Below are 10746 nucleotides of genomic sequence, written 5' to 3' on the forward strand. Positions count from 1 at the left end.
ACCACGTATGATTATATTTCATTACTTTCATACTAGTCCGATAAGGTTTCAATTATAGAAACGAACACTAAAACTATCAAACTCTGTTCAACCATACTGATATCGAACGTTATTAATTTAAGCATTTGTATTTTTCCAATAGCGGAACAAGAAACATAAATTATTGGTCACGCCAATTAGGCTAAATACAATGGAAAATATCTGTTCTTGATATCACAACTGTCAAGGGAAATTCATGGATTTATTTTATACCATTCAGTAAGACGACGATATACTTCTGACTACATTCAGTCTCGATTCACTCGCTCAAGAATACACCACGTAAGTAGTTATAATTTATATAATATTTTTTGTCAGATTGAAATTTTCTACATTATATTTATTTTATATCTGACCTGTTTCTATATAATTTGATACAGATTTTTTGGATAATCGACAACTAATTTGGTAAAACCATTTTGAAACTATAATAAAGTATATTTATATTAAACTTTCTAATATGAACTTTACAAACATTTTTGGATTATAATAAATATTTTTGTAAATTATTTACAGTAAATGAAAATAAATTATATATTTCCGTTATTGTTTCTTTGTATGTTATAGTAAACATTTCTTATTAAATTACATAAACATGAAACTCCAAAGGAAACAAAAATGGCAAGAATATCGAATAGGAAAAACTAAGGAATAATATGCTATTGTATTATATTTACTTATATTTAAAGAATGCAGTAAAATAAATGTTAACCCAAATATGGTTTAAGAAATTATATTTAATTTTGTATTTTCGGATATTAAATCATACCTATAATAGTATGTATATAGTATTAATAATTATATTAATCAGTTGGTAATGCGTTTTTTTATATAAACCTAATTACTCAAATATATTACAAAAGTAAATAGATTTCTGTCTGCATGTCTGTCAGCACAATATCTCGTAAAATTACATAGATTTGAAATATTGCTTGCAGCTTCATTCTACAAAAGCAACACCGAGTTTGGTGATGAAGTACGCCACTCCGTGGGATTTGAGCTTTAGTAACTGCTTATCATTGTTCTAATTAGTAGAAAGTCAAAATATTACAGATACCACGATAAAACAAACTAACTTTTATGTTATTATTACAGAAAATTATGTTTAAGTTATTACAGGAAATTATATTTAAGTTTTTGTTACAGGAAATGATGTTTAAGAAACTTATTTGTTTCTGCCTGGTAGTAGCGATTGTTAGCTGCGATACAACGGTAAGAAATATTAAAGTTATAATATATCTCGTTCCATATGATTTTATTTTACATTAATTTCAACTTAAATGAATATTTACGTTAAAAATATATTGGTAATAAATATGTTAGCAAAGCTTGTAATCCATACACAACGGTAGGGTGACCGAAGAAAATACAAACTGCTTTTTTCTATGTTAATATATGTTTATATTGATGCCTTATGACCATTACATTTATTTTAAAATTTATGTAGCATTACATATATATATATATATATAACCATTAATTATCGGTATCATTAGCCTCTTGAAATCGTAGTTATGTACGAGGAAAGTCAGGGAATATAATTAAAACGGGAATTTCCATATCTTTGAGTTTCCTGAAAAATTAAATGTGCTTACAAATTATACAATGAGTAACCTTTAATTTTGTTATTTTAGAGAATAATCAAGAGAGATAGCCTGGCAGTAATATGGAATTAAAAACTGAAGCATCTCATATTATACTAAAGGGTGATTTTTTTATTGGTGTGGTTTTTAAGTTGGCACCACTATTAAACACAACAATTAAATTTGAATAAAACAGCTGATCTTTGTTTATTATCTTATGTCATTTCGATATTTGTATTGTCTAGTGCGTATTATTGTATAGTAACCATGAACAGACTTACAAAAGAAGAGCGTTTGCGAATAGTGCAAATTTATTTTGAAAACCGCAGTTCAGTTCGGGCATTTTACCGAGCTCTTCGTCCGATTTACGGACCTCATAATCGTCCATCAGAGTCAGGTATTCGAGCTTTGGTTAATCGTTTTCGTAATACCCACACTCTTGTTGAAAAGCATCGGCAGAGACGCCGCACAGTAAGGACCGAAGAGGCGGTTGATGCTGTTGCTCATAGTGTTGAAGAGGATCCAAGTGTGTCGATTCGTCATCGTGCGCAGCAATTAGCGATCTACTACTCAACTCTATGGAATATTTTACGGAAAGATCTACTCCTATATCCATACAAGATTCAGTTGGTGCAAGAACTGAAACGATTAGACTATCGCAAGCGTCTTGATTTCGTTGAATGGGCTCAACATAAGATAACACGTGACCCAACTTTCGCAGGCAAGATTTTTTTCAGTGATGAGGCTCATTTCTGGTTATGCGGCTTTGTCAACAAACAGAATTGTCGGATTTGGAGTGATGAAAACCCAACAGAATTTGTTGGTATGCCCCTTCATCCACAAAAACTTACCGTTTGGTGCGCCATTTGGGCAGGTGGTGTTATTGGCCCTTATTTTTTAAAGACAATGCTGGCCAGACTGTTACGGTAAATGGTCAACGCTATCGGGCAATGTTACGGGACTTTTTCTTTCGTCAGCTAAACGAACTTGAAGTGGATTTAGAAAATGTCTGGTTCCAACAAGACGGCGCGACGTGCCACACGGCAAACGACACAATTGGCCTCTTGGCAGAAACATTTGGTGAACGTATCATCTCATTTAGAGGTAGTGTCAACTGGCCCCCACGGTCGTGTGATATCACGCCAACAGACTACTTTCTGTGGGGATATGTTAAGTCTCAAGTATACGCTGACAAGCCACAAACTTTAAATGACTTGGAAGCTAATATTCGTCGAGTTATTGGCGGAATTCAACCACAGCTGCTGGAAACAGTATTCGAAAATTGGACTTCTCGATTGGGCTTTCTACGCGAACGAAATGGAGCCCATATGCCAGAAATCATTCTTAAACGTTAATTTCATGACACTGTAGTTCAAATAAATGCATTTTTATGTCAATGCAGGTTGTTTTTCATTTTTTTATTTAGTTTTAAAAACCGCACCAATAAAAAAAATCACCTTTTATATTTGATAGTGTCATGATAATATGTAAAATATATTTGGAACCATATACTTTACGTTATTTGTAAATAAATATAATTATGTAGGTATCTATTATAAAATGTCTGAGTAATTATGATAAATAATACTATTTCAGAAAAAGTGGAGAGTAATAAACATGTGTTTTATGTAATAGGAATAGATATCGCATTCTTTTAATTCGATTTATATTTTTATTAAGTTTATTTTTGAGAATTAAATGCAAGAGAGGGCCACGTGAACCCTAATTTCGCCTCTGAACCCTTTTTACAAACTAAAAAATTATGATTTTGATTATGATTAGAGAATTTTATATATACAAGGTGTTTGAAAAGTCTGGGTACGGCTTAATATTTTACAAACCATAGCAGATAACAGCTATAAACTTTGGACAGTGTGATATGGCCTTGTAAACTGTTTTTCCTTGCTATTACCATGACATGCCAACCATGGGGGGACGGCCCTCAGAAGAAAACATGGAAATCTTAAATTGAAGCATCGTTCGAGTGAAACGCCGCCTACCGCATCAGAATACGACGATCCAGTCAGAAATGGCAGCGCATAATGTACTTCACAATGTGTACCTAAAACAACCCGCTATTTCCGATTGGATACACCTTTTGAGATGCGGTTTGTGGCATTCAACTCTACTAAGTGAGCTCTTTAAAATGAAGTATCACTCGACCCATGCTTTAATTTAAGATTTCCATGTTTTCCTCTGTGGGCCGTCCCCCCATGGTTGGCATGTCATGGTAATAGTGAGGACAAATAGTTTACATAGCCATATGACAATGTGCAAAGTTTATAGATGTTATCTGCTATGGTTTGTAAAATATTAAGCCGTACCCAGACTTTTCAAACACCTTGTATATAGACAGTGAATCTATACAATACATTTATAAAAATTATAATCATTATATCAATAGTTTTATTTATGTAAAACAATGTGACAATAGCACATACACATATATTATTAAATGTTGACTACAATATTTTAGTACCTGTTGATATTTATATAGTACATACACACACATAGTATATTTATAATTTTCAGGAAAAAGAATACAGCTCCATAGAAACACCTCCCACAACATCCAGCAGCGTGATCCCAGCTTTAGGAGAACTAAACAAACATGGAGCAAACCCAAAGAATAAAGGAATTTCTCTTCGCTCTTCGGACTCGCTTTTCGGATTCGGGATCGGAGCAAATCTGCTAGGAGTTCATGCAGGCGCAGGTATAGGTCATGGCCGTGGAGGCTATGGTGATATGGGCCAAGGGTTTGTTGGCAAACCTGCGGGAGGCCAATATCCACAATATCCCTACCCTCCGTATATGCCACCACAACCATACTACCTCCCAGCAGCTCATGCACCCTATTGAAAGCCTCAAGGAATGCCACTAATGAAACCTCCTACGTGTTACCTTCCCCCTTGCACATACATGGTTTTTAGTTGGAGATCTCATTAAATAGGGATCTCCCTATCTAATTCTTTATTTAGCACTACACAAAAGTATTTTCATGAATGAATCATTAAAAGAACTAATAATATTACAAAGACTTTCTTTTTAATACCTAATACCTTTCCAGGTTTCCAGTAATCATTATAAAATGTGGGTTTTAGCCTTTGTACAAAAATAAAAAAAGATTTAAATTTTATCTTAAATTATAAAATTATAAAAAATCGTGTCATAAAAATGCTTCCAATAAAAGAGATATCTCAAATAATCCTGCTATAACAAATAAGGTCTTAACAGTGTTTATCCTTGTGTGACAGCGTTATTAAAGTTGTAAAATTGTTTATTGTGGTAACATTCAAAACCGTTTTGATGTATGCGGCTCTAAAAGTTTACAGAAATTGGAATATATCGTGGTATTTTAAATCTATTTAATTAATCAACACAAATAAAATAATCGTGATTAGTTTTTATCTTGTTTTAATAATTAAAAAACGTATATACGAGTTCCACCGGCAGGCCTCATTACCAATTAGTATTATTATACTATAATTTACTTAGCTTGTTAAAAAGGAATCTGTCATTGGATTTTTACTAATGAATGTAAATAGCAATGTACGAAACTGTTATAAATAACCATGCCAGAAACATAAATATGAGCTGATTAATGTGAACAGCTGTTTATTTAAACTATTAAAACGTAACTTAACCTATTTCTTCTGTAATGTAAAAGTTGTTTTGTCTCCATTCCAATTACTTTAGTATAAAGTATTGTTTGTTTGAATTAGTAATTGTTTATGATTTAGTTTCTTTCCATTAGCAACAGGAATGGCAAATAATGATATTACCAATTTTACCAACTCAGAATTAAACAACTTTTAATAGCTGAAATAAACAGCTGTTCACATTAATCAGCTCATTGACTTTAAATCAGCTGTTCAGAGTAAAACAGTTTAGAAAACTATACTTCCTGTTGTGTAGTGTGTAAAACATGGTATTATGTTTAATAGTACTAATCAGTTGTTTGTTATTCGATTTTAATGAAACAACCACTGTTAGATTTAGAATAAAGTTTACAACATTTTAATAATCTTGTAAAAGTTTCATACAGGGTATCGATTTTGGGGAATTTAACATCAAAATTTATGATTAGCTGTCATTTTGAAACGGGTAAAGATAATTTGTTCATATTTTTTTTCTCAAACGGGCATACAAAAGGCCGACACAACTGCAAAGTTTCACAACTTTATCTTTACTGGTATAACAGATATAACTTTTTTGGTAAAAATCACATACAGACAGATAGACGGAAAACTAAAAGTTTTAGGACATACCTCCATATGAAGTTTATTGCTAATGTTTACGTCTAGAACAAAATACCACAATACTGGAACACCTTTAGGAAACACCTTGTATATGTATATATATATATATATATATATATATATATATATATATATATATATATATATATATATACAGGGTGTTATATATAATTTATACATAGTTTTTCAAGTTAATTCAAAAGACATAATAAAGTTAATAACAAAGTTTTAAATAATTAATATACTTTTGGTTTCTAATGGGTGCCATTTTCAAGGTTTCAAAATTGTATATATCTGTAACTGGTAATAGTAAATCACAAGTGTAATAATAATCGTTTATTTTAAATGTGAAAATAGCACATTAGATATGTTGGAACCAGTTTAAAAATAAAATAATTACACCTATTTTAAGTTTTAAGTATTTAAGCTTTCTTGGCCAAAGTATATTCGTAGATCCAAGTATTGACTTTTGTTTAACTATTCTATTATCCTTTGCACGTTTAATAGCTGTTTGTTATTTAAGAATCTAAGGTTATCAATTGCTCTCACAATAGGTGTTTCAAAATAAGACTACGAGGTGTTCAAGAACCTTCTATTTGAATTTGGCTTGTATTTGACGATAACGGACACTATTTATGCCTATAAATTTGTAATTATTATTTCTAAGATTGTTATTTACAACAATGAGCACTGAGCTTATATGAATTTGTAATATGGTGCAGCTTGGGAACACAGGCAAAGTTCTTAGTATGTAACATTATGCATATTTGCAAGGATTAATATCCACTGCCAATAGGGTTTATCCCTTGTATCCTATGAGTGGAAGGGGGTAGTTGGCCGTGACCAAACACAATACTTCAAAATTGAAAATCAGCCCTTACTATACACGTAGTACAGTTTAAAATAATCTCCCAACTAACATAAAACATGAATTTGCCATATAACTGCAATATGAAATATTTTGTTGATAAATGTTTTATGGAGAATTAATCTTATTTCTCAATCTAAGGCACCTGTCCAAGTGAAATGAAATGTAATATCTTTTATTTCATCAGACATTTCATAGCAATGTATCGCAAACATCATTTCTTATTTCATTACGGTATAAATTACTCCTAGTTATAACGCATTCACTCACACATTCATACTTTCCAAAGTTATACATTTATAAAGCATCGTCTCATTTTCTGGTGTGGGAAAGATGGCTTCTATATGTAGAGACTGAATAACAATGAGTTAGTTCCCTGAGCGGCCAGATAACTGTATTGTCGTTGAGTTTTGCTATAGAATCCCGCTATACATATATTTACATATAATCCTAAATAACGAGAAACACAGAGATATTAATTGGCCTCTCCAGGTGACACATGCTATCTGTGGAATATAAGAAACGTGAAGCTATCCCAGCTCATATTCTTGTAAGGCTAGGTAAGATAAGACCACAGCACATTGTCAAAGTGATAGTTGCTTAAATTACCAACACTAACTCAGACCCACAGCTCCATCAAGATTACTTTTTACAAAGTATGACAATGGAAGAATACTGAAGGTAAACTGATTTTACCAGTCATTTACCATCGTTCGGTGATATATAAAACACTGGTAACACTAAGTTTCGAGATCTGAAATCTTATCTCTTCCTCAGGTTTCTTTATTACGTTATTTTCAGAATCGGTGACCAAAGCGGCATAATTTCGACTGATGGTCTGCTAATTTAATGGATTAAGCCTCGGTTAATTTCTTTTTATAGAAATGAGGTTATCGATGTATTATGCAGGGAGCTAGCTGATATAGGCCACTGCATTCTCCGCGGTTTTCGATCTGCAGCTAGCAGGGAGCTAGATTTTAGTATATAGGCCACTGAATTTATTGTACATAGTAACAATGTCTTTAGTACTTTCCAGTTCAGTATCACACTTCGCACATTTTTTATGATGCTGCTACCAAATGTTTAAAGTCCAATAACAGGCGGTAGCAAGAAATTCTAAATGTAAAATATTTAATCACTTAATTTAATATTGACTCAATATTTCTCGCTAAATAAACAGCAAGTAATAACGAGGAATCGAGATCGCTACACGTAAATACCGGCTCGGCGGTGGGCAGGTACAAGGAAGGAGCTTATGAAGGAGCCATCGGAACTGCTAGAGTGATTGATAAGGATGAAGGATAGTTCAATTAAGGGGATAAATAACAAAATAAGTTTTACATAGTTTTTTAAGGTTGGTTTTTAATCCATATATCGCATGCCATTAGCCCATTAAATGGTTCACTTCTGAAGAAAAATTTCGAATTATTTTGACCATGCAACTTTGATAGAACTTTTTAGTCAAAAAAAGAAATATATGATCGTATTGTGGTTTTTCTGTTTTTTTTTTTTTATTTTGGTGAATATTGATGACAATACTCAATATGAAATTGATAGCTCTTTAGAGAAATATTTAAGATTGTGATATGGTAACTCGAAGCTGTGTTTAGATGTAAAACATTTTAATCATACAAGAATGGTGGTTGTGAAATGTAATGACAGATTTGATGTGAGCTTCGTTATGAGTATTTCAGTGAAAAATCTTTTAAAACTTAGATAAGCCATTGAGTTTACTAGGACAGTCCGACTTTCATAAGTGTGTAATGTTAACTTCGGAACACATAACTCTGGAACAAAAAGAGCTAGAGCCATAATTTTTTGTTTGTTTAAAAGATTGAGTCCTTTCCTAAGTCCTACATTTTTTTAATGTTACTGTTCCAAACAAATTAATGTATACCATAAAAACAATAAAATGACATGTTGACTATTTTTTTACATAAAATAATTTTTAATTAAAGAAGTATTAAACATTTTTATAAATAACCATGGTAGGAACTAGTATTTAGTGTTAAAAACATTGTGTACAAATTTCATGACAATAGAGGGAGTACTTTTTGAGATATGTGTTTCCAAGTTTAAAAAAGGAAAGTTTCGGAAAACCCAAGAAAACAAAAAAAACAGAAGATTTGGTTCACTTACTTTAATGACCTCCAGCACTATAAGAGGAGTTATCTGGGTCTTCAACCTCTTGGTAGACATCTTAAAGTTCCTTTTAGTTAAGGTCCTCTTCTGTCTAATTGTTTTTTTCTAAATCAGTGATCAATTTTTCCGCTTTGCACACACGCACCACATCCAACCGTTTAAAGGCTAAAGCCATGTTTCTGCTAGGTGCCAAATCTTTTAACACTTTCAGTTTGGAAACATAACCATCATTAAAAGATAGGACTGCCTCATAAACACCAAACTGGAAGATACTCAAGCTAACAAATTTTCTCTTCGGTAAACGAGCCGATAATAATATTATTTAAAATTATTTATTTAATTATTATTATTATTTTATTTAAACGAGTAATTTAGGGACTCTTTCGGGTTCTGAGATTTTCCCTTTAGGCAATTTTGCAGTTGTTCTCTGTTGCTCAGGGCTTTGAATAAGGGTCTTATTTCTTCCATTAGTATTTTCGGGAGATGAAAATGGGCTTTATGGTCATATGGTACGTTTTCTCTCTGTGCCTGATCGTATTTGCACCAGGTGTCATCGGTTTTGGGACAAAGAATATGAAGAGGATTTTCGTTTGAAGATAGAACATGGCAGTAAAGTGCCCATACAGCCTGTATCATGGCTTTAACACTATGGGTGTTTCTCCTAATCGCTAGGCCATGCAATATTTGAAGCTTTTGTATGGCTTTAGTTGTCAGCCTATTTTTCCCAGAAAGCGCTTTTCCATCTGCAAGCTTCATCCCCTTATTTATTCAATGTAACTCCTAATTCGGGTTCCCATCCTCTTGTGTACGTGGCCCACACACTCTAGTTCTTTTTATATCTACGTCTGGACCATAGGGTTGGGCACTGACTACTGCTGCGTGACCATTGGAATCACCGTCGCCAAGGTACTCGGTGCAGCGAACACTGGACTTTGTATAAGATCTGCTAAACAATTTCACAGCACCCTCCGCCTCCATGCCGCCACTCGTACCGATATAATTAGCCTTACAATTAGTCAAGTGTTGACTATCTATCTCCTGAATATTTGGACATTGAATATATATATATATATATCCAACACCTTACCATTATCAGCTTCTGTAAGAGAAACGATTCCGTTTTTTGGAAGTCTGGCCTCGTTTCTGCCAACTTCCATCCACAGCAACAGATAAATCTCTAGATTCAGCTATACTGACAGCTTCTGCCACTGCTTGTTTCATCGACTCCTCACAAGAATTCTGGATAGATTTAGAAAAAAATAGCTCATGTTGAGAATATTTAGTTGGTGGTGCCGGAAGATTCAATATACCGCATAGTATTTGCGCTGCGGTGTGTCCTTTACCAATCACCCTTAGCCCGTTCACTAATCTAAGTTTTAAATCATAAAATAGGCCTTTATTGGGTAGTTCTGTAGAAGGACTAGGCCTAGGATTGTCCGATTCAAGAACCTTGGCACAGTTGTCAAGGGATTTGTTTGAGTCTACACACCCACTCTCACAAGAAACTAGAAACTTAGTTGCGTGTCCCGCTAAAGGTGTTTTTTCTAAAACTAAGGCTTTTATGACAAAACTTGCATACAGCTACTTCATTAAGGACACTCTATAACTTGTTAATTTCAATAATATCATATTGTAAAGAGTCTTTGTTCTCTTCATAGAAAGAAATACCAGGGCTCAACTTTGTTTTGGAGCTTGATTCAGAGCTAGGCCTAGGACTAGAGTTACCTGAAGACTTATCACTAGATTTGATGACACTTTTTGTTATATAACATTTCCGTTTGTTACCTACTTTCTTCTTGTTCACCATTATATGAAATAAATAAACAGATAATCAAAACAATACACTAAACTTGTA

At 33.0% G+C, this 10746-nt stretch overlaps 1 protein-coding gene across 1 annotated transcript; it reads left to right on the forward strand.

Moving 5' to 3' along the window:
• The first annotated feature begins 213 nt into the window (after nucleotides 1-213).
• Nucleotides 214-4653, forward strand: LOC124368591. Its single transcript, XM_046825832.1, has 3 exons — nucleotides 214-321; nucleotides 1186-1251; nucleotides 4155-4653. The coding sequence occupies exons 2-3, from the start codon at nucleotides 1189-1191 to the stop codon at nucleotides 4479-4481; spliced, it is 390 nt and encodes a 129-aa protein (XP_046681788.1). The 5' UTR covers nucleotides 214-321; nucleotides 1186-1188; the 3' UTR covers nucleotides 4482-4653.
• Nucleotides 4654-10746: the final 6093 nt, after the last annotated feature.

This window comes from Homalodisca vitripennis, chromosome X (genome assembly GCF_021130785.1).
Source record: "Homalodisca vitripennis isolate AUS2020 chromosome X, UT_GWSS_2.1, whole genome shotgun sequence".
In the NCBI taxonomy this organism is placed as follows: Eukaryota; Metazoa; Arthropoda; class Insecta; order Hemiptera; family Cicadellidae; genus Homalodisca; species Homalodisca vitripennis.